General features: G+C 49.2%; 1 protein-coding gene across 6 annotated transcripts in view; it reads left to right on the top strand.

Moving 5' to 3' along the window:
• PHACTR4 (phosphatase and actin regulator 4) overlaps window positions 1-24,490 on the top strand; it is a 49,375-nt gene that overhangs the window by 20,947 nt on the left and 3,938 nt on the right. For 2 of the 6 annotated variants that reach the window (XM_063177639.1, XM_063177640.1), the window contains 8 exons: window positions 15,081-15,257; window positions 15,674-15,754; window positions 17,701-17,865; window positions 18,002-18,361; window positions 21,219-21,801; window positions 22,390-22,613; window positions 23,056-23,206; window positions 23,785-23,840. In XM_063177639.1, coding sequence (XP_063033709.1) covers window positions 15,081-15,257; window positions 15,674-15,754; window positions 17,701-17,865; window positions 18,002-18,361; window positions 21,219-21,801; window positions 22,390-22,613; window positions 23,056-23,206; window positions 23,785-23,840 — 1,797 coding nt within the window. Of the gene's footprint in view, window positions 1-4,805; window positions 4,838-9,048; window positions 9,363-13,927; window positions 13,950-15,080; window positions 15,258-15,673; window positions 15,755-17,700; window positions 17,866-18,001; window positions 18,362-21,218; window positions 21,802-22,389; window positions 22,614-23,055; window positions 23,207-23,784; window positions 23,841-24,490 lie in introns of those variants that run through there. The other 4 variants (XM_063177642.1, XM_063177638.1, XM_063177641.1 and 1 more) reach the window with 4 other exon arrangements.

Consider the following 24,490-nt stretch of genomic DNA (forward strand, 5'->3'; position numbering starts at 1 on the left):
CCAGAGGGCGCCAGAGGGCCAAGGCAGGCAGGGCCGGAAGGGGCGCGAGAGGGGCTGGGGGGCACTGGGGGCAATGGGGACAGGACAGGGGGGCACTGGGGACAATGGGCACAGGGGGACACTGGGGGCAATGGGGACAGGGGGGCAATGGGGACACTGGGGACAGGGGGGCACTGGGGACAATAGGGACAGGGGGCAATGGGGACAGGACAGGGGGGCAGTGGGGACACTGGGGACGGGGAGGCACTGGGGACAATGGGGACAGGGGGGCACTGGGGACAATGGGGACAGGGGGGCAATGGGGACACTGGGGACAGGACGGGGGCACTGGGGGCACTGGGGACAGGGGGGCACTGGGGACAGGGGGGCACTGGGGACAGGGGGACAGGGGGCAATGGGGACAGGACAGGGGGACATTGGGACAGGACAGGGGGCAATGGGGACAGGGCGACAGCGGGGACAGCACAGGGGAACGGCTTCCCGCTGCCAGGGCCAGGCTTGGGTGCGGTGTTGGGGAGGAACCCATCCCTGTGAGGGAGGGGAGGCCCTGGCACAGGTTGTCCAGAGAAGCTGTGGCTGCCCCATCCCTGCAAGTGTTCAAGGCCAGGTTGAACAGGGCTTGGAGCACCCTGGGATAGTGGACTGTGGCAGGGAATGGAACGACATGAGTTTGAAGGTCACTTTCAACTCAAACCATTCTAGAATTTTGAGAATTGAATTTCTGTAGGAATTTCCCCTCTCCTTCTCCTTTTTTGGGGGGTAGAAGAGACAAACCATGACAGTGCAGCCAAGCAGTGGCTGTGGACACTGGCTTTCATAGGCAGTGCAGTGGGGTCTGATTCGGCATCATGTTAGGCTCAGTGCCAGCGTAGCAACACTGGCCTAATTGGTGTAGCACAGCCTCCCACTACACTTGAAAGGTAGAATTTAATAGTGTTCTGCACTCCATGAGAAAATCCCCTATAAAAACACGTCCTGGTTCCTGTGCTCTGTTCCCCCGCGCGGTTGGAAGCAGCTCTATGTGCTGTTTGCTTTGTGTGCTTTCCCTTTCCTTCCCCAGCCCCACTGCTCTAAGGGACTCGTTTCCAAGGTGAGCAGCAAGTCATGGTTTGGCAAGGAAAATGCTCCTGGAGGCTCTGTGGTGATCCTGGCTGGCTGATCAACCCCCTCTCCCCAGGAAGGCAGAGTTAGGCAGGGATCTGGGACTGGACCTTGATCCTTGAGAGGACTGTAACCAGCCTTTGTCACGTTTTTTGTTGAAATTCAACCAAAATTATGAAAAAAACCTGCCCTTCTCCCCTCCAGCTCTTTGGTCTTAACATTAACTCTTGGAAACTGAAGTGGTGATTAGGAAAATAAACAGGGTCCCTTCTTGCAAGGAAGACAGGGGTTTGTTCTGCCCAAGCATTGAAGGTTGCAGGGGTTAAGTTACATTTAGCTTTGGGAGAGGAAAGGAAAATCTCTCCAAGTAATTAACTTAAGATGCTGACGCTAATGAAGGGGCTTTCAAGGCTGGAATTCGTGGGGGGGTGATGGGAATCCCCTGCTGAATCAATGACATTAGGGCTGTAGGAGTGATTCCACAATTATTACGCTGAAATTATGTTGAACATGGAGTTAATCCTGTTATCTCTCAGATACTGAGCAAACTGAGTGTTCTGGATAACTCTAATGGGATTATGTGTGTCAGTCTGGCACCCTTGCCCTGTTCAGAGCTTTTTCTTATGTTCCTTCTCAGGATAAAGTATTGATCAGGCTTCCTAGAGTTAACGTTGGGAGGTGGTGTCTGGGGCAGCGTGTTGCGGCAGTGCTGGGTTATTTTTTAATGAATTTGACAATGAACAGCCTGTTGCCTCCTGAAACCATTCACTCCTCCACAGCAAGGATCCCTTAAGCCCATCCCTAAACAGGTATTTAGGAAAAGAACTGAAGAACAAGGACAAGTTTAAAAGGAGACCTCCCTGTGTCACGCCTTCCTGGCATCAAGGATCTGCCATTGAGTGAGACGATGTCATTCTGTGATGGAGACTACTCTGGGCCATCATATTTGCAGAGAATAATTAGTTCTGGCTTGAAAATCACATTTTGCACCTGTGATAGCCTGTGGTGATTGTTCTAAACACAAGTGGGGTGGGGTGCTTAAAAGGGATTATCTGTAGCTTGGTTTTAAGCAGTGGGATAAATTGCAAGGTAAAACCAGGAACCAAAATGACCCTGTAAGGAGGACAGAAGAGCTGTAGTTGAGGCGCTGGCTGTGGCCATTCCAGCCAGGTCGTTTTCCCTGCTGGGCATGGACCTGCAGGCTGTGCTGGCCTGCCTTCTGTGCGGGGTTGGAATGAGCTGGGATGGTGCTGGTGCTGCCACTGCCAGGGCAGGCTGCAGCAGCACAGAGCACAGGGACTGCAGGTGACCGCGTGCAGTGGAGACGTGAAGCCCTGCGCCCCAGTGAGAACTAGAATTTGGGTTTCAAAGTCATGGAAAACGTTTTTCTTTGCTCATTTACCACTAAACCGGCCTCTTGGTTTCAGCATCACCAGAATATAGAAGTGATACTTATAACACCCACTAAATGAGCAGATGTTTTTGTGCCAAACCAGAAATCTCCATAAATACAGGAAAGTTCTGTTATTAAAGGATAAGTCAGCTTTTCATTTCCAAGCTTTGATTCTCTCTCTTTTTTTGTTTTTTAAGGGCTGGTCTTGTTAAGAGCTGCAGATTTTTTGGTGAGGTTTTATTTTTATTCTTTTCTGTTCCCTTGAGGAAGGTGAGAATTGTTTTGGAAGATCCAAGGAGCTCATTTACTGCAGAAACAGCCCTCAGGGTTGCTAATGACAGAGTGTCTGGGCTGTCTCAAAGAAGGCACCCAGAGGACGTGGGGGCTGGTACAGCCACGGGCCACCTGGGATTTTGGACCAGTTTAAGTGCCCAGAGGCCAGCCAGCCCTGCTGTTGATAAGGTGACAGATTTAGATGGCATTGCAGTAGCCTGTAATTCCAGGGACCTCAGGGGATAATTCTCACTGCAAAGGAGTCAGCACCTTCCACAAGCTTTTTGAGATGGGAATTCAGCATAAGAGAAAATCCCTGATTTCAAACCCAAAGTGCAGAGAGAAACAGTTTAATATCTGTTTATACACCATAATTTTTGTGTACCACACTGCTGCTGGTTCTCTACAGACACAGGATGAAGGGAATGAGGTGAAATGAGGAATCTGGGAATGTGTGAAGGGTTATTCCTGCAAGAGAGGGGAGCAACTCAGGGAGAAATAGCTTCCTACAAGGTTAGGATTCTGTACCTTCAGAACTGTTGGTGTTATCTCATCTCTTGACGTTTCCTTTAATTCTATGCAAGGACCTTGACACTGTAAACAATTCCCATGGCATTGTCCTGCACTCCTGTGAGTCAGTGTGATGCATAAACAGCGTTGGGTTTGGGGGGGCTCAAGGTCTGCATAGTTTGGGACACAATCATCCTGTCTGATTTTTGTGCCTTCTTCCTGGATGGCTTTTGGTGGCTGTGGCTGCCACCACCTTGTTTTCCCAAGTTGCCTTGGTACTGGCAGAAAATAGGAGCATCTGGGATTGGGATTTCAGGATCAGGCTGAGGGGGCAGGTGGAGTGCTCTCGTTTTGTTTTCAGCTCCTTTGGGCCTCCATAATTATCTCCCCAGTTCCGAAGGGGAGGAACGGGATGTTACACAGCACAACCCCAGCACTGCTTTATTCACATTAGCAGCAGTGTTTTACTCGTGTTTGTGTCTTCAGCCTGGCTGCTGCTCAGAGATACCCTGGTGGTTGAGCAAGGGTCAATATCTGGAGTGGAAGTTCACTCCCTGTCTTGCTGATGGCTCTTGTCTGGGTGTGACCTGAGGTCTGGCTGTGCCACTGTTTAGGGTGGCCCATGGCAGATCTATGAAACATAATTTGGGCAGATGCACTTCCTAAGCGTTATCTTGTTCCTTAAATAGAGAATAAAGCTTGTATCAACATGAATCACAGAGTTGATAAACTGGAATGGTTCCTCTTGGAGTTGTCTTCTTGTATTGGGCAAATATTTATCCGCGTTGTTTCCAAAGGCATATTTGTGCAATAGAAGGAGGTCAGACCTGTAATTACCTGTTAGGTTTACTCTGGCAGAAATGGCTTGTAAAAACACAGTACAATTGAAATGAAGCTTTTAAACCTTCTCTCTGTGTGCGAACCTAAAGCTGCGGTTTAAAATTTCAAATGTTGTGAGAGTTTTCAGTTGCAAGGGTACAAAAAGTATTTTCCTTGCTGAATTTAAGTGCCCCAAGTGAAACTGATCCACCCTTTCTTTTAATTCCTGAGCTGTGGCAGGGAATTTGGGTTTCTGTTCCAACTGTATCTGCGGGCGATGATCAGAAGCCGAGGTTGTGTGCCAGACTTGCCTTGCATTTTAATCAGGAGCTCCTCGCCTAGTCAATAATTAAAGCAGAGCAGGTGCAGAAAACCAAGGCGCTTTTGTAAGCTTCCCTGAGCAGAGCCAGGCGAGTGAGGGGTGGTAGGATGCCCTGGCACTGCCTGGCTTGTGCAGTAATTTGGAAAAAATGTAACTTCAGACTGGAGAGCTGGAGGTGTTGAAGGATAATTTGGATTATTGGTGCGGTGAGGCTGCTGCAAGCCCATTGGGTTGGCAGAGCAAAGGTGTTTGCTGCAGTTTCAGCTTTGGGTATGAAGAACAAATCCATCTACTGAGATTTTTGTGAAACGTTTAAAAGAGGAAACAACTTTTACAGAGGAATCTTGCTGCTTTTCTTTCCAGTTACTGTGTGAGCAGAGAGACTTGCAGCTGAAGTTTGACATCTTGAAGGATTAGAGGTAGGAAGAGGAATTTGGGATCGTGAGTCTGTGGACCTTGACCAATACGCTGAAGACTGACTTAGAGTTAAATATACTCCTACATCTTAGGGTTAATTGCAATTTAATCTGAATTTAGAAGTTTGATATTTACTGATATTTTTGCTGTTAGCTTTTGTTGTTAACTAGCAGTGTTGTGCAAAACAGAGTTTGTCCCATGGGTTTTATAAGTGGCATAGATGTACTTACTCTGCTGGAGGAGTTGTTTATGTTGGATAATGTCTGCACAGAGCTGTAAAGTCTTTAAGAGTTGGGTTTGTCCTGTAAGGCTGTTTGTGATGGATGTGACTGTGCAGCAGCCGCTCTCTTGGGAAGAGCACTGTGTGCTGTGCTGGGCCAACTCTAAAAACTCGTGCTGGGCAATGCTTTGGAAGGAGGGGAATATATTTTGATTTTCTTCATCCTCATGTTTTGAAATGGGGGGCCTCAGGTGATGTCAGTTTATACATTTTTCTCTGAGTATCTTGAGTTTTTGCTGCAGGAGAGGGTTAAACAACCCTCTTTAGTTAAGCTAAATGCAATTCCTGTTTCTTCTGTAAACAATGCAATAATTAATGTAATTTTCTTCTTCGTGTTTTTGCCTAATGTGTTCCTAATAATGTAGCTGGAAGTGGCAGATGGGTGTCCTGCCTCTTAATGCTTCCCTGTTGGGAACATGCTGATGCTTTGCTAATGCCTGATGCTTTGCTGGAATGTATCCTATATGTGTGCTTCCTTTGGCTTCTGACCAGACTTTCTTTTAATGCTGCTTCAAGGTGCTCCAAAAAGTTGTTCATCAGCTTTGGAGTTTCCCTTGCCTTGAGATGGCAAAGCCATGAATCACCATAGTGATCAAATTAGGGTTAGTCAAGTTAGCCAAGATGTGACTGAATCTTTAATTTTGTCAAGATGACATTCCTCAGCATTCCCTCACTAGTAAACAAGAAAATACCTGGCCTGTGTTGTAATTGCAGGGAGTGGTGAGGAGACGGTGAGGCTTTTCCAGTACTGGGTAAAGCTTACTTCCAATGGAAGTTGTATTTCCACTGGAAAATGAGGCTGGGGGGTATTTTTGCCCTAAGCTCCTCTGGGCTCACAGCCCAGTTTAGTTACAACTTTTGAGCCCATTCCTTGTGCTCCAGCTGTGACCACAGGGCTCTCCAGGAGCACGGCCTCACCTTCCCAAAGGTGGGGCTGCAAGTGCTGTCGCTCAGCTCCTTGGCACAGCAGCCTCTTGCTCCAGCTGTGCTCTGTCGTGGCCAGCATCTGGACTGCTGTGGGACATGGCATGCTCACCTGCCCAGCACAGGGGTGGTGGCCCCGAGCCCCTGGCACGCTGGACCTGCTGCCCTTCGCTGTCTGAGGTGGAGCTCCATGCTGACTAACTGGAATGCTCTGCGAAATAGGAGTTTCCCTCTTGGAAATGTCACAGGAAGCATGAAGGAAGTCATGTGGTGTAGGAGCAGTCCAGCTCCCATTTGTCTCATCAGAACCATCAAAGCCTGCAGCACGCAAACAATGTGATGCCAGCTGCCTTATAAATAACCCATTTTCCACTTCCACACTGGCCTTTCATTCCATGTGAGGGGAAAGGAAGAGCGTCACGTTGTGCTCATTTGTTCAGAGTGACTCCCTGCCTGCTGCCCTCGGTGATGGCTGCGCTGCTCAGAAGGGTTCATCTCTCTGGGCAGACACAGCTGTTATGTGATCATGTAAGATTTTTTCATTTTCTTCTTCCAAAGCTGAAAACAAAAACCGTGGTGAAACCAAACTGATTAGAGGGCTGAAGCACCACTTCTGAGAGGAAAGGCTGAGGGAGCTGGGATTGCTCGGCCTGGAGGAGAGAAGCTCTGGGGTGACCTAATTGTGGCTTTTCAGTACTGAAAGGAGCCTGCAGGAAAGGTGGAGAGAGGCCATTCACAAGGAGTGACAGGACAAGGGGGGATGGCTTCAAACTGACAGAGAGTAGGGTTAGATGGGAGAAATTCTCCCCTGTGAGAGTGGTGAGGGAGTGGAATTGATTTCCCAGAGAAGCTGTGGCTGCCTCCCCCTGGAAGTTTTCCAGGCCAGGTTGGACAGGGCTTGGAGTAACCTGGGATAGTGGAAGGCGTCTCTGCTCATGGCAAGGGTGAAGTGAGATAAACTTTAAGGTGCCTTCCAACCCAAACCATTCCATAATTCCATAAAACACATCCAGAGTCATGGTGCTGCCCTTTGTCTCCTCCCTGCCAGCCCTCCTGATGAGGTGGTCCCTGCATGAGGATTTTAGTGGGTGCATCTCCCCCAGTGAAAGAGCCCTACAGGCCCTGTAGCTCCTGCTGGCTCTCTGCTGATGAGCTCTGAGGAGAACGCCCAGTATCACTGGTTTAAACAGCTCCATCGGCAGGGATGGGATAATGCTGGAGTCCTTCTTAATGTTCCTGTGGCTGAATCATGGAACACAAATGTCTGAGTCACCCTGGGTGAATGTAGCATTTCACGTCGGTGTGAACCGAAATGTGAACAGCACTGCCTTTATTAGAGGAGCTAATATTGGGCTCATGGCTTTCATTAGATTTCAAAATGAAACAATACAGAAGAGTTCCTTTTACAATGTATATAAACAGATTATTAACATGGAAATGCCAGGGGTTTAATGGGATGCTGGGCTGGATGGAGAGGAAATGAAACTTCAGAAGAAGGCCATGTACCCCATGTTTGAGTGTTTGCTGCCTGTTTTTTTTGCCTTCAGCCATCTGCCTCTCCTTAAATCACATAAAATTTTCATGTAACTGGTGTTTCTTCGTTACTGTGTTTTAAAAGAAAACGCTGAAGGGACAATCGGCTGTTTCCCATTTTGCTCTCCTTTAGAAAGCTTTTTGCTATTCCAACTTTTTCATCTTAAGAAAGTCATCACCTGTCCCTGAGGAGTAAAACAGTTGCTCTGGTTTCTTCTGGTTGCTGTGCAGCAAAGTCAGATGGTCTTTCTCATTATTATGGGAATTTTTGCCTTTTATTACTCTTCCTTGCTTGAAGTGTTGGTTTTCCTTTATCCTGGATGTCCAGTGGGACAAGGGCAGGTTGCTTTGTCCTGTGTTTTTCCCCAGGGGTGAAACAAAGCCCTCTGAAAGCAGAGGGTTTCTTAGGAGCTGCCCTCATGCTCTGACCTCAGGCTGCAGCTGAGGCGGGAACATTTTTTGATGTTTTGTTTTCTGGGACAGAATTTGCACCTTTCCTTTCAGATGTGGAGCTGAAGGGTGGACTGATGGGTTTTTCTGGCCTTGAGTTCCCTTGGAAATAATGATGCTGGTGTTACTTTTGGATTTGTGGTGCTTTGTGCATGTTGTCAGCTGTTTTCTGGTGGGGTTTTGCTTTCTCCCCTAAAAGAGCAGAGAGTGGCTGGTACTCCTGAATGATGCTTAAGGCCGGAGCCAGCTGCAATTTGAAAAACAGATTTGTGTCTCTTTGCTCCTGGGGCACCACAGCCCTACTTTAAATGAATAAATAAAGATTTTCCTGCTTCTCTGTTGTAGGGTGTATAGGGTAAATGAGCTGTAGGTTCACAGAAGTCCTTACCCAAATTATAGTGATAAGTGAAGGAATCCAAATGGACATATTTAAACTTTGGAGATCTCTTATTGTGAGGCAGATGGCTGAGGGGGATGTTTGTTACCTTAACTATCAAGTTGTGACACACGAATAGAAACTAAACTTTTACTTTCCTTGTTAAATTTAAATTTTCCATTGTTAAATTTAAATTACAAGAGAAGACATGCTACCTGGTAACTTTAGTGGAAAGGGGAATTGCATGAAATTGTATTTTTACATTTGGCTAGATGCATATCAGCTCAGGCTGTCTTTGAAATTCCCTTTGCTCGGGGGTAATGCAGCTCCCACAGCACTTAGAGAACCAACGGCTGTCTCATCCCTGACTGCCTTAGTTTGCGTTTAGCTGGCACAGGTAGGCTGGAAATTCCTTCATCCCATTTTGGGAGGTGAAACCCCTTGGTGTGTTGCTGTGCATGGATTCTCCAAGCCCATCCCTGAGAAGAACACTGCTCTCCTTCTCCTCGCTCCCAGCTTTCCTCTCCTCTTGCTGAACGGGATGCGAGGAAGGAGCGAGGGGTGTTGATAATTTGGATTGTGCAGCTCAGTGGCTGGATCCTGGCTGCCTGTCTCCTCCCCTTCCTGAGCTTCGCCCTAGCCAGCTCGGCTCTGGAATGACAGGCATTCCTGCGTGAAGGGAGCTGGCACGGACACTTATTTATGAGAATCAAGTGCCCAGCCATGGGGCACTGGGCGAGCCGGACCTGTGCCGGACCATCGGGCACCGTGGCCTGAGAGCTGGGAGTGCCTCCCTGGCCAGCCTCCTTCCTCATCCGGAGTGTGGATTTACCGTTTAAAGGGTGAAGTGTTCTCCGTGTAGACTTTTCCTCTGTTCTCCTCCCACCTCTTCCCGGAGAGCGCTCTGAGCGGGATCCCATGGGGCAGCCGCACTTCTCGAGACCGGTAAATCCAGGTGCTTTTGGTGAGTAATGCAGGGCAGGGGAGGCCAGGGAGCTGTGGGGCTGCAGCAGGCCAGCACTGCAGGTGAAACTGCAGGAGCAGTTGGGAGGAGTGGAATGTGGAACTTGTGTAACCTGCGCCCAGCTGGGGAGAGAAACTAGAGAAATAACTCCATTTCCTTCCATTCTCATACTGATTTCACGTGCAATCACTGTGCAACACGTCCTCTGGTCTTCAGACAGGCTCCAAGCTGCTGTTCTGAGGGACAGCCTCTGGCTGGCGTGGATTCGGGGATACTACCTTTGCAAAGCACTTGGACAGTGGGAATGTTCACCTGCATGGGGCAGGAGTCAGCCCTGAGAGTGAGCTGGGACCAAAGCCACCAAGAATTGCCTCCCTGTGATTGATGTCACCCATCTTTTGGGGCAGCTGCAGCAGTTTCAGGGGCAGAAGGGCTTGGCAGTCATCTCCCTGCTTGTTTTCCCTCTCCATTGTGAAGTATCTCAGTAACAGGCTGGAGAAAACACAACTGCCTAAGCTCTAGGAGCAGCCCTGCTTCCCGAGCACTGTGCGGGGTCGGTGTTGCTCCAGGTCTGTCGTGGGTGCTGTTCCCAGCACTGGCTGTGAGGAGACTTCCCACATCGCGCTGCTGCCTTTCTCTCATTCCCACTTGCTGTTAGCTGGCTGGGCTCAATTGTTCACCCTCATCTGTAAAGTGGAATTTTCTGATTTTCAGAGAAGAAATGGACATTGGCAGACAAAGATCACCCTCAAGATACAGACTATTATCTTCGTTATTTTTCGCTTCTGTAACTTTGACCCTATCAAGCATTTCTAGGGCTCAGATGAAACCAGTGATTCTCTTCCCCACCACCAGTTCACTCCAGCTAGTCTGGTTCAAGAGTTGCTAAAAATAATGTGATAGAGTAGAAGGGAAGTAAAACTTCAGTTGTCTTTGTACTGTGGAGATTAACAGCATCTTCTGCTTGGATTTACTTACTGTTAGAAGCTGACCTGGTCATTCTTAGACTCTTTCTCTCATCAAATGCCAAGAACAGTGGTAATTTCCAGGGAAGTGGGCTTGGTGTAATGATATTGTGCTTTCTGGAGATTGGGGCCAGCAGACCTGGTGTTTCCTCAACCGTTCATTTGCTCCCTGAAGTCTTTTTTCATGGCACAGCTCTCAGGGTTCCTACTGATTCAGTCTGGAACTTGAAGAGATGGTTCTTGCATTAACTGTGTCAGGATGCTGTTAAGGAGAGTCCTGTGAAGATTATGGTGATTAGAAACATACAAAACACAGGGAAGCTGAGGGCTGGGACTGTTTGAGGCTGCTTTGTGACCACAACCTTTCATTCCTTTAAGGTCAGGATTCACTTCTTCCCTGGACCATTCAGGAAAACTCACACAAGTTTTTAAAGCTGTTTTAGGGAAGTTTAGAAACATTTACCCCAAGTGCTTTTTTGGATACTTTTAACAGCATTTCACTCAAAGAGTGTTTGCTTTTTGAGCTGTTGCTGTTTGCTTGGAAGCTTCTCGGATTCTTGACGGCTCTGCTGGACACAGCAGGGTGGGAAGGGAGGGAGCTGGGTCCTCTCCAGCCTGTGCATCCACAGCGTGGTGGCAACAGGAAGGCTCGTGGCAGGTGCCGTGGTGCGGGCTGGGAGCTGGGGGGTCCTGCTGGAGCCACAGGTACTGGTGTGTCCCAGGTACCTGAGGGGTGTGAGGAGCAGCCACATTCCCTGCAGAACTTCCCCTGCACCTTGCGGGCTGCTCAGTGGAGAGCTTCAGGCATATGTGTTCCTTAGGGAAGGAAATAGAGGTGATTAAGAAGAGTTGCTGTGCTGAAGTACCTCGTTAGCCCAAAGACAGAAATGCCCAGCAAGCTCCTTATAAACAGCATATATCCTGGTGTTTGTGGGGATCCTGTAGTAGCTGCTACAAGAAGAGATGGATCAGGTTCTGGGTGAACTCTGGTTTGTGGATGGAAGGAATCTGGCCCAAGCTCCAAGTGTTGGAGCAGGTGACACCTCACCGTGGCCACTTGCTGAGGATGGGAGAGACCAACTGTGGGTCTCTAGCTGCTTCCACTGAAATGGTTTCTCTGCTTTGGAAAAAACAAAAAAGACTGGGGTCACTCAACACCACGAGGTGCAGTGGAAAAGGAGCTTTTTTCTGCATGAAATTTAACTGCAAGATTTAAGCAAAAACATGTCTGCAGGGGAGAGTTGGAAGGACCAGGTGGCCAGGCAAAGCAATAGGGAATTGCATTCCAAGTTGCTTGGCACTGCTGGAGCTTCCTGCCTTCTTGTGTGTTCGGGCTGTGCCAGTTTTATGACGTTTCCCTAGATTATTTCAGTCTAAACATTTTGAGTTAACATAAATCTGCTGTTTTAAACAGCTCAAATTCACCTGCTTGTTTGGATAGAATGAGATCAGAACAGCTTAAGTGTTTGGGAGAGGGGATCTGAAATGGCAGGAGGCTCTGGCTGGGAAGCAGCTGGGACATCACGCAGTCCCTGGACCAGCTGGGTTCTGAGCTCCAAGGGTTCCAGGCCATCTCCTCTGGGAGCATCAGGCAGTGTGCTGAAGTTGCACTGCGTGTTTTATTCCTGATTTTTCCTCAACAGCATCCAGCTGTCATAGTGGGCTCTGTGGGTCGTTTTTCCAAAACGTGGACTACTGCTTCCAGAAGGCTTGAACAAGGTCCTGCTTTGGTGTGGGGTCACTTTAGGGACCTGCCAGCTGGGAATCTCTTGACCTTCTCATGAGGACTCTGCTGGCTTCACCCAAGGCTGTGTGACCTCATTTAACATTTTCCATGTATTTAAAATGGGTTTTCCAGCCTGGCACCACGGTGAGGGTGAGGCTGATCTCTTGGACACAGCCTTGCTGCTGGGCCAGGTCGGGTGAAGGCATCAGATTCCTGGTGCTTCCCACCCTTCCCTCCGAGTCTGGGTCCTTTTTTATTGCCCTATTTTGTTCCCCTAGCATGGCATTGTGGTTCCTTCCCGGTTTTCCAGTGCATAACTTGGATAAAGAAGGGTTTCCCCCTTGCATTGCAAAGCAGCTTAAGGACCCTCCTTGTAGAGCAGAGCAGGAGGAGGCACAGCCTCAGCAAGGTGGATTCTCTGCCCTCACAGGGAAGAGATGTCTTCTCTGCACCATTTCATGGAAATTTCAGCAGAAAATGGGCTGTGAATGCAAGGGAAGGTCCGTTTTTGAGGGAGTGTGAGCACTATCTAAAGTGAACAATCACTGAACAATAAAGTTATTTGAATGCAGATCTGTGAATCTCACCTCCAGCTGCTGATCCACCCGCTCATTAGTCCTCAGTGTCATAATTGCCTCACAACAGACTGCTTTAGATGTCTATGTCCCTGTGGTAATTGGGGATGGGAAAAGGAAGAGTGCTGTGGAAGGATAGGACAGGCTCTCCTGTCATCTGCACAAGAGGACAGAACGAATCCCAGTGAGGATCGGGGAAGGAGTTGCTTTCCTGGCTTCAGTGTGAGCAGTGGGCTGGAATGGTCTCAGAATGTTTAGTAACGTGTCAAGTTTTAGTCTACACAGAGCAAAAGGGTGGTGGAAATTATGTGGACAGTGTTGTGTTCTAGTGTGCATGTCTCCCGCTCTTGCCTGGCTGCTTTTGTGCATGGAAGTGATTATAAATGAACAAAACCAAGTGTTTCCACGTTGGACAACACCTGACTCTCAGCAGGAGCCTGTGAGCAGCTGTACCACGGCCGAGGGAGCAGTGAGGCAGAGAAGCAGGGCCGGGTGATTTGCTCTTGATGTGAAGGTCTTGTGAAACCTCCTGTGTTCACCTGCGTGGTTGCAGCTCTGGCGGTGAAACTCCACCCTGGGAAGGTATTTGCTTTGACAGCTGGACCTGGGCTGCAGGAGCTGCTGGAAGAGGTCTGGCAGGAGTAGTCACATGTGGGTTCTCCCCACCCTCTCTGCTCTTAGCTGCTCCTCCTTTGGAGGTACTGTGTGTCTCCTGCAGTTCTGGCTGGTCCTTTCGTGTCCTGTGCTCCTCCCTGGCTGTTACAAGGGGACTGTGGCAGGGGAATGCTTGTCATTCTCCTTCTAACTGGAAATGGAGACATTCCAGGCTGCTGAGGGCTCTTCATTAATCCCCGGAACTGATGGTTGAGTTTTCTTTTAATAACTTACTTCGCTTAGTGCAGCATTCTGCCATCTTGGGTGGTAGGCAGCACATAAGTGACATTCCTCAGAGCAACCAGGGAAGGGGTAGATATAAGGCAAGCTTGGTACTGCTGCCTTCAGCACTGTTCTCCTTGGAAAGGTGAGGGAAATGCCTTTGATGACACTTGGGCTTCAGATTCCACCTACAGCCTGTGCTTGGCAAGCGCTCGTGCCTGCCTGGTGAAGTTTGGGAATGCTCTATTGAGCACAGTGAATACTGCTTGTTAAAATTGCATGTACGACTCCAGGGCTGCAGTGCTCCTGTCTCTAGTGCTGAAGCTGAGGGATTCTGGCTCTGGAAATCCTGCCGTGGAGTGGGCACCAGATGGCTTCACTTTTAGCTGGTGCACACTGATTTTTTTTTTTTTTTTTTTGCAGGCAGTGCTAGATTCTGCTCATTGTAAGTGCTTCTCTGTGTTCCATCAAATACCCTAAAACAGCAACATCAGGCAAGGCAGGATCAATAGTCCCCAAATTAGTGTTTTCTGCTCTGGTTCTGCTTCAGAAGTGGGTTTTTTTGAGTTGGGGATAGGTTTTTTTTTTGCTTGGTTTTTTCACATGTCCCTTCTCGCCTCCATGTCCTCCTTGTGCTTCTCTCCAGAGACTCCTGCAGTAGGTGGAGCACAGGCCTGTATTGTGTCGCTTTCCTGTGGAGTTGTTGCTCTTGGCCAGCTTTGCTGCCCTTATTTATAGAAGAAAAATCAGAGAGGGGAAAATCTAGCACATCCAGCTGCTGGAATGGGTCTGGTGATTTCGGGGTGCGGAGAGTTGTGAATGCCAGGTCAGTGGGCAGGAAGGTGTTTGTGGTCATGAACTTGTGTCCAGCACCAGCTGCTTCCAAATGAAGATGAGAAAATGAAGGGAAGTGGTTTGTGTTCATGGGCAAAGCTGTGACACTGCAAAATTAAATTAATATGTGGCTGAGAGAACTGGGGGGACTCAGCCTGGAGAAAAGAAGGCTCAGGGAGACCTTCTCACTCCCTTCATCTCCCTGACAGGCAGGTGCAGACAGGTCGGGGTCAGGCTCTGCCCCTGGAGAACAAGGAGCAGAACAGGAGGAAACAGCATCAAGTTGTGCCAGGGAAGGTTCAGGTTGGCCATCAGGAGGAATTTATTCTTTTAAAGAGTTATCAGTCCTTGGCACAGTCTGCCCCTTGCCCTGAAGGGTGTCCAAGGAACAAATGGACATAGCACCCAGTGCTCTGGGCTGGTGACAAGGTGGAGGTTGTTCACAGATTGGATTCAACAATCATGGAGGTCTTTTCCAGCCATAATGATTCTGGGGCTCTGTAATCTTTGTCTCATCAGGAAGGCCTTTACCAGCTTCCCTTTGCCCTGTTTATGTTGAGAAGTCCACTTGTGTCTCGCCAAGCTGATGTGAGCGCTCAGTGGAGCCACAGACAGAGTCTTGTTCCCTTTTCTGCATGAGTGTGTGCCACCATTCCCAGTGTGGAGTGGGTTGGTGGGAGATGGGAGCTGTTACTTGCAGCACAGAAGTAATTCTTTATTCTTTTCCTTCTTTTCTGTGCAGCTGAAGACGGGGATCACGCCCCAAGTGATGCCAGCATGGGGGTAGATGTTTTGGAGTCAGGTGACACCACACCTCCTACAAAGAGGAAAAGCAAGTTCTCAAGCTTTGGCAAGATTTTCAAACCCTGGAAGTGGAGGAAAAAGAAAAGCAGTGACAAATTCAAGGAGACTTCAGAAGGTAAAGTGACAGTGGGTGTCCCTGCCTCCATCCATCTGAGAAGGGCTTGCTGTCATAAGCCGGAGTACTGACACGTGCAAGAACCAAAATGAGACTTTAGTGATGGGCTGGCACCTTCAATCTCTCCAGAAACACCTTGCCATGGAGCTGTAGTTTCAGACAGATTAATTCCTTTCTTTCAAGGAAGTTCCCCAAGCAGCTATGGGGAGGGAGGGTTTGCTTCACAATCAGCAGTGCAGTGTGAAATGCAGGTCTGAACATGCAGTTCCTTCTCTCTCCTCTTAATCCATGCAAAACCAATGAAATTTGAAGCCGTTTTATTTCCTCTAGAGAAGCTCTTTAAAAGAAAAAAACCAACCTTCTTGAACTTCAAGCTTGCCCTGTTTTCTGAGTGCTTTTTTTCAATTTAATATCAGTTTTAGAACGAAAGATTTCTATGCGAAAGCCAAGAGAGGAGCTGGTAAAAAGAGGGGTTCTGTTGGAAGAGCCTGAGCAGGGTGAGTCTGCAAACAAACTTCTGTCTGTGTCTGTGTTGCTGATCTTCCTCTGGCCAAACCTCACCCTTGGGAGACAAATCTAAGGGCTTTCTGCTGAGGTGATTCCTGCCTGCCTTACCCTTCTCAATGCTCTCTCTTGTCTGTTTTCCCACCTGGGAGGAAGGCAGCCTGCTCAGGGAGGAAGATGCTGCTGAGGAAGCGCAGTGCCTGTCTGGAGCACCTTCCTGCAGGGAGGGAGGGCTGTGCTGTGGTTGCTTCCCATCCTGTCCTCCTCTGTGCTGTCCTGCCAGCCTCTGCTGTCACACTGTCCCTCACCATCTCCTGCTGTTCCAAATGGGAGAGGTTCTGCCCCCGGGGCTCAGGCTGGGAGAGCAATCATAAATGGGTGAATTCTGAGCTGCTTGGGTAGGGGCATATCTTCCAAGAGATGCTTCATGGTATGGTATCATAGTCACCACCAGGCGTATTAAAGTTTGCACCGCTGTCTAGGAAGTCTTATCCCCTTTTCTTTCATCTTTGATGTCTCCAAGTTGAGATCATGCTGCCAAAATACGCTGTCAGATCACCATCCGCTCACCTGGCTGGAATTTGTGTGATCTGGAAAAGTGGTGAGGAAAGCTGGATCATACTGCTCCCATCTCCCTTGCTAAAACTTTGGATAACCAGAGGCCGTTGCTGCCATAAAAATCTGTCTCATCCCTTGAGTTTCAGCCCTGGCTGGGGAGGAAACTCCCTCTTGTTGCTGTTTGTGCCTGCTGCATTTCAGGGAAGGGCAGTGAGTGAGCGAGGCAGCGCTGTCTACCAGCTCCTCACAGGAACTGAGGCTGCTTCTTGTGGAAAAGAAATCCTGGGAAGCTTCTGAATAACACCAGGTTAGGGAAGGGGAGGTAGCACTTGGGAGGGAGAGGAAAGGTGAGGAGGGCAGTGGAATAGATTATCAAAAATCAGAACAGCGGAGTGTGCTGGGGTCTAGCACCTGGAGAGCATGGATGCCACACACTCCAATTCCTTCAGAGATGGCAGATGAATTCAAAAAGATATTTAATCAAATGGATGATGTATTTATTTAAGTTTTCTTGAGTTGAAATTCAGTCCAAATAGGCAATTTCCCCTCAGAGGTGGATGCTGAGTCTTTTTTTGAGAGTAATACTGTCAAAAATTTGTCCTGTCAGGGCCGTTACTGAGAATGGTGGAGTATTTCCTCATGGGGATTAGGAATTTCAGGACCCTCAAAAGCATGGGTTGGATTGGATGGGTTTTTTTCCAAAAAGAGGTCTTGCTTTAACACTGGGAACCGGAACCTCCGTGCTAGAATTTGTAAAAGCAGAAGTATTTAAAGTGAGCTACATAAAATTCTAGAGCTGTGTCATTACATCTTACTGAAACAAAGGTAAAGTGAGGAAGTCTGCCTTGCTGATGTTTTGGATTGAGCAGCAATTTTTGTGCCAAATTCAGGGTAGAAATGAGGAAAACAGAGGTGCTTCTGCTCATCTGAAGACTTTACAAAAGTCCATTATTGCACGTGCAGTAGATGAGTCGGCTCGTGCTGGAATCTGCATTGCAGCAGGGAGTTGGTGACTGCTCCGTGATGGAGGGTGGATACAAAAGCTGCTGGAGATTTATGGCTTCAGTTAAAGCTTCCTTGTGCTGCAGCACAGCACTGGGCACACTAATCTGTAACAAAAGAGCAAGGGCAGGACAGGGAGAAGAAAAGCCCTTGATAGCTACAGTGCTGTGTGATTTAGTCATTGATAATGAAATCAAGGGCTCTCAGCTCCAGCTGGTTGGGTTGCTGTGCTGTCCTGTGCAGAGGTGGCTGAAGTCCTTCAGAAGCCAGAAGGAAGTTGGTGTGGTTCCATGATGGCTGAGTCAGCCCAGCCACCTCTCCTCTCCCCTGCCTTCTAAGTGTTTTCTCTTTGCTTCTGTGTCCTCCTGTCCCCTTGCAGATGGTGAAGAGCCAGAGAAGCTGAACCCACCTGCGCTGAAGAATGGCCACACTGTCCCTATTGGGGGCCCTGGGGTCTGTAACCTGCCCAACCAGGAGGAAGAGGCCACAAAGCCACCCAGCCTTAGGAAGCCTGTTCCAGTGGAGGAGCCAAAGAAGAGGCAGGGTAAGAAACCAGACGTGTGCAAACTCAGGGCTCTCCTGTAACCAGTTCTCCTGTAACCAGTTCTAAATTCTCATCTGATCCTCCCCACCCTCAGTGGACCCTCTGGTGCCTTAAACTGAGCTGCCTCCCTTTGCAGGCTCCTCTAGCAGCCAGCCTGGGCCTGAACTGGAACCACCTCAGGAGCCACATGTTCCCAGACAACCTCTTCTTCCTCCAAAAAGACCCCCCTCCATTTCCCAGGAGGCAAACGAAGTACAGGCAAGGGATCCAATACCTGCCAGCAGCACTGCAAAAACTGCCCCCTTCAGCACAGCCCCCACGGCAGCAAAGACAGTCAATTCCACAGCTGCCCCTTGCCCAGCCCCCAGGACTCTGCTCCCTGCTCCTGCCAGTGCCAACACTTCTGCTCCCACCAGTACAACCAGCACAGCTGCTGCCAAACAGCCTCCCGTTCCTCCTCCCAAACCTGCCAACAGAAACAGCAACTCACTCATAGGTAAGTGACCCCATAAACTGGTTTTTGTACACTGAGATGTTCTGGAGCCGCTGCTCCAAGACTCTCTTCCCTTCATAAGGGAAGATTTTTATTTGCATCCAAATGTCTGACCATTTTTCCTGAACACAGTCCAGTCTGGACTCAAATCTGCCAGTGTTTAGCCAGGACACACGTGTTCTGGGAACAGTGTAATTACTGGAGTCTTCTGCCATGAGCTATCCCTGTTCCCAACAGCTACCTGCAGGAAGGAATCCCTGCCTGCCTCTTCTGTCACTTCTAAGAGACAGTGTCTGAATGTTGATGCTTCACTGGGGGCTGGGAATGGTGGATGAGGTTTTGTGGTTAGTGACAATTCCTTCTTTCAGCTGCTTTTGGAAAAAAAACCCAAACCAAGAAACAAATCCAAAGAATCCACATCCCACCAAACAATGTCTGGTGTGGCTGTCACTACCAGGCCATGTGGTTTCCACTTAGGGCAGGAGCTGGTAGGGATAATTCAGACTTCCCTGGTTATACTCAGGCACCTCCTCTAAGGTCTGTGGCTGGGCTATTGACATACGAGTCTTGTCCCTATGTCTTGTCCCATGGATAAATCAGCTCAACTGTAATTTGAACTGAATCTTCCCATTTAGAGAATTAAATGTTTTTATCTTTGTAATTTTTCTAAGCAGAAGATTTGGTGAGAGTTTCTTAAAGCTCATTTAATCTCTGTTCTCTGTGGGAGTTCTGGGGATCTTAAAGATGCAATTTTGAGAGTTGGTATGACTTCCATGCAGCAATGGCCTGTTGGCATTTCAGGTAGTTCTTTCACAGACATCTTCTAATCTTTGGACAGGGTTAGCAGAGGTTAGCACAGATTGGGAGGGAGGCTCCTGGGAAGATCAATCTGACAGGTTTGCACTGTTATCACAGAAACTGGAGGTGTTACTCAGCTGTGGTTTGACAGGCAGTGCTGGATGTGCAAGTTGCCGTCTGAAATAGCCTGGGCCACTGCTTTCAGTGTGGACAGATTGCTGTGCTCTGCTTGAGGCTCACCTTGCTCTGGCAGGTTTTGCAAGTGACCTTGGTATGGTATTAACAACCCCCATGTGCCAGACTAGCTTGATTAGCCTGACCATGCTTGAGCACTCCATGAAATACCTTCTTGTTTTCTTTAAGCTGCTTGCACACGCTGCAGGTGGCATTTGAAATGCCCCAGCTCTAATTGGAGGAGGTACTTGTGGAATAAAAAACGTGGCTGGAAACAGCAGTGTATCCAAGGTGTTTGGAGCCATCCTGCCTCATCCCAGCAGCATGGGCTGGGCTGGGAGCAGCTGCGGGGTGTGCAGGGGAGGAGAGAACCAGCAGTTCTCTTTGGTTCCCTGGGTATGAACACAGATGTAGAGGAGGCTCCACAGCCCTCTTGTCTGGCACAGTGGAGCTGGAGCTGTGGTGTTGCTGTGTGAGCCTTGTGTTGTCACTGTTGTTGAACAGCAGGAGTGGAATTGGCTTTGTGAGCTCTCCAGGGCTCTTTGGTGCCTGCTCTGACTCCAGGGGTGTCCTTCTGTGCCCCTCTCACAGCCTGAGGACTGGGAGGGAGTTACTGTGCAGGTCGCCCCTTTGTTTGTCCCCAAGATGCTCATTCCCTGAGCAGTTCTGGTGTCTCAAGCAGTGCTTCCTTCTGCCAGCTCCTTGGTCCCTTTCAAATTTTGCTCTCACCCAGAGGTCCTGCCAGGCTTGAAGCACTGCTCAGGAGACACTGGAGTCCCTTGGGCAGGAGCTGAGGACACTCTGTTTTGCACAATCTGGCCCTTAATCTACAAGGGGAAAGTCTAAAAATGCTAAACATCTCACAAATGTGCCCACCTCTCTCCAGTTATGTGGCCTTACCTTGGGAAACTCTCCCACTTGCAGCACCCTCTTGTGGTGTCTGCACCTCAGATTCCCCAGCTATATTCTGAGGGCATCCAGGTGTCGCTGTCACCCGCTCCAGGGAAATGTGTAGCGAGTCTCAGGCACTTTAGGCAAAGCCTCTACAAGCCCCAGAAGCCATGGGTACATGGGTGTTAAAAACTGCAAACTCCTAAAGCAACAGCAGTCTTTACTGCTGCAATTTCCCTAGGAACAGAGGGGCGTTTGAGGATCCTGTGAGTGCTCACTGGAGGCATTTTTCATGTCTCTCTTTCTTTCTTCTCCATCAATCGGCAAATATTTAAGACTAAAGGCTTTAGGTATCTTTTGAAGTTTTTGTATTAGTGGCAGATGAGTTTATATGGGGCTTAAGGAACAGAGATGAGAGGGAGTGAAGCAGAACCTCATCCTGAGGATTGCTGGCAGCGGGGTGTTCTTGGGCTGAGTCTCATGGATGAACACAGAGGGGGACGCACATTGCTGCCTGCAGCTGTGCTGATTTTTGCCTCAGAGCAAAAAATAAGACTTTAAGACTTTTTGAGTCTTCCCAAGAAGTTCTTTAATGTGCAGGGGAGCCATTAACACAACTGAAATCTGGGGGGTCCTGGATGTCTTGGATTCCTTTTATGCTGTAAATAGAGCTGTAAAGTGCCCACATAAGTGCATTCCTGGGCAGGCTCCTGTGCTGTCTTTGAAGGGCTGGTGCCATTTCTCTCTCTCTCTGAAGCAGCAGGATGCACAAACCTGTCTCAGCCTGCTTGGTTTTGGCTGCTCTCCCAAGTCTTACCTTTGTTGCTAGAAGGACAAACTAGGGCCTTGTAACCTGACTATTTCTGGTATGATACTCCAATAAAAGGTAGCAGAGAACGCTTACTCCGAGTGCATTGCCGTGCTTTTTCCACACTGGTGAAGGTTATCTGGAAAATACACCGTTAAACATTGTGGCTTTTGTGGTTTTTATTTTCAGCTGAACTTTCCCAAGTAATGACTGGTGGTACAGCCTTGTCCAAGCCTTCCCCTCCTCTCCCTCCAAAGAGAGGCCTTCTGCCTAACAACACGTCAGAGGCTGTCACCTCTAAGCCCCCAAATGACAGGACAGTGCCAGGGAGCCGCCCTGCACCAGCCCCAGTGCACGTGACCTCAGCTTATCCACCACCTTCGCCCTCGCCGCCGCTGCCCACCCATGTGCCCCCTGAACCTCCACGCGTGGCCCTGCCCACCTCCACCCCTGTCCCGGACCCACCGTGCTCCCTGGACCTGCCCAAGGAGATTCCTCCTCCTCCTCTTCCTGAAGACTTCAGGTCCATGGAGGCGTCGAAGAGGACAGCAGAACAAGGCTTTGGTGAACCCCACGTGCTGCCTCGCCTGCCCCAAATCCCACTGCACATTCGTATCCAGCAGGCTCTGGCCAGCCCTCTGCCTGTCACCCCACCTCCCGAGGGGTCCCACAGGGCTCACTCGTTGCTCTTTGAGAACGATGGCTTTGGAGAAGATAGTGGCACCCTGGGCAGGACAAGATCCCTGCCTGTCACCATTGAGATGCTCAAAGTGTGAGTACTTCCTTGTTTGTGTGCCGGCTCTCCCAGCTCCTGCAGTGCTGGACAGGGCTTAGGTCTCTGCTGAAACCATTTTCCCTGTTGTCCAAATCTGTGTTTCAGGCTCTTAAGAACCAGAGCATCTTCCCCATGAAATTACTCCTGGCTGTGGGATTTTATTGCTCACAAAGGGAAATGGGTTCCAGACTACAAACACAGGCTGATGCCAGGAATCCGGGCCTGGACCATCTGTAACTGCACTGAGGTCAAACAAGGTCCCGGATTCCATCCATCTGTGGCCTTCCTTAGCCTTTCATTTTGCTAAACATAAGTGGGAAAAGAACTGTCTTGTGTTGTAGCAGAGCTGAATCTCCAAGTCACAAAGCCGTGGGGTCAGAGGGCAGTTTGGTTCTGCAGAACCTGCCTCTGTCATTTCCTTGGCCAGAGCTCCCTGTGCTTTGAAGAGAGGGGATGGTGCAGTGGCTCTCGCACCTCTGGTTTCTGGGCTTCCCTGAGGGGAGAGCTAAGGGCATATTGATTCTAGGGATATTCTGCAGGCCCTATGCCAAGTGTTCAGAGGTGTAATAGCGTGCTTTTTGTTAGTCCAGACGATGAGGAAGAGGAAGATGATGACCAGGAAGAGGAACAGAATTCAGGTCCTCGTGTGTATATTGGAGATGTGCCATCTGTCACAGTCATCCCCACACTGGTACCCCAGGTCCTCCCGGAGGAGCAGGAAGGAGACGAAGGGATGAGCGACTCTGACTCGGAGGGGCCCATCCTGTATAAAGATGATGAGGATGAGGAAGAAGTTGAAAGCCATAACAGTAAGGCTTTGACATTGCAGGTGTCATTTTTATTGCTCTGCTGAACTCGTGCCTGGATGCATTGAGATCTGGATCAAAGCACTGGTCCCACAGCGCCTCAAAGCAGCTGGTTCTTGGTTGCATGATGTAGCACATGTCCTCTGCCTTGCTTTTTCCAAGGCTCTGCAGCCAAACCTGTGCAATCACCTGCTGAGTGCACTCCTTCAGTTCCTGATGGCTCCTGTGACAGCCTGTGCTGTCCCAGCCGCTCAGGTGGGACAGCATTAGGTGAGCATGTGGTGTCACACAAAAAATGCTGTCTGCTGCTGCTGTGCAGTGAGTGCAGAGCTTGGGAAGAGCAAGGAGAGAGGACTGCTCTCGCTCAGGGAGGGGCACAGGGCTGGGACTGCTGTGGCAGGCTCGGTAGCCTTGAGCTGCATCCTGTTGCTCTCCCTCTCCACAGGCACGCTGGCCAACAAAGTGAAGAGGAAAGATACGCTTGCTATAAAGCTGGGGAACACCACTGCACCACAGGAGGAGAAGAGCATCTTCCCTCGGAAGAGCAAGGAGGAGTGGAACGAAATCCGTCACCAGATTGGGACAACCCTGATCAGGTACAGATGATGATGATGATCAGTGTGTGTGGAGTGGGATTGCACAAAGTTGGCGCCTTGTCCAAGCAGCTTGTGCTGGAATAGGGTGGGTGGTTGGGCATGGCAGCTGGAGTAGGGCTGGGAGGTTGTGTTGCTGTTCCTCCTTCATTGGAAAAGTTGGGAGTTCTTCCTGGAGTTAACAATATCCCCCTGACAGGCCCCTGTTTCCAGAGGTTAAATGGACTGAGAGGGGAAAATCTCAAGGATTACAGACATGTAAAACACAGGTGTGGATGGATGCAGGGTGGGTGCTGGTGGTGGATGAAGCTAGGACTGGTGGCAGTCCAGGTTCTGCTGTCTGAGCTCCTTGCAAAGCTGCTTCTGAGTGGGGAGCCCATAGCCCTTCCCAAAGCTGTGCCAGTGGCTGAGCAGCTGTTTGACAAGAGCATAGTGTGAAACAGGGCAGCAGTGATCCTCAGTGGTGAGTGAGGAGTGTGGAGAAGGCTGTCTAGGGCACTGAAACCAGGCAGTTTCATCCTTCATCTGCTATTGATGAGTGACCAGATACAACATGTTGTACTTGTCACACTTCTCTTCAGGCGACTGAGTCAGAGACCAACTGCAGAAGAACTGGAACAGAGGAACATTCTTCAGCGTGAGTAGCATTTCTCTGGTGGTCCTGAGAAATACCATAAGTTTACCTTTAACATCTTTATGTATCGGGTGGGGGTGGTTTTAAATTGAAAGAGATTTAGAGTAGATGTTAGGAACAAATTCTGCCCTGTGAGGGTGGTGAGGCCCTTGGCACAGGTTGCCCAGAGAAGCTGTGGCTGCCCCATCCCTGGAAGTGTCCAAGGCCAGGTTGGACAGGTGCCCTGCCCATGGCAGGGGGTGGGACTGGGTCCCTTCCAAGCAAACCCATTCTGTGATCATGTGATTATGGATGGAATAGCTGTCTCATGCCTGCCACCTCAGAGAAGAGTGTGTGGGCTGGTTCAGACTCTGCTGTTACACAGCAAGGACTGTGAAAGGTATTTTTGTTTGGGCTGGACTTCTGTGTTCCAGACATTACAGCATTGCCTTGCATGATCTCTAAAACAGCAGTGCATCATAAAGTCAGGACTGTTTCTCTTGGCCATATCTTGTTCTGCAAAAGTTATAAATAAACATCTTGAGGAAATGTGAATGTCAGTTCAGGAAGTTTCCATTTAAAATATTTATCTGTGCTGTTATTTTCTTTTAAACTATAATAGCTTTGTGAAGGAGCAGACTGCACAGTGGCTTGGATGTATTTTGGCGATATGG

This window comes from Melospiza melodia, chromosome 27 (assembly GCF_035770615.1).
Source record: "Melospiza melodia melodia isolate bMelMel2 chromosome 27, bMelMel2.pri, whole genome shotgun sequence".
Lineage (NCBI taxonomy): Eukaryota > Metazoa > Chordata > Aves > Passeriformes > Passerellidae > Melospiza > Melospiza melodia.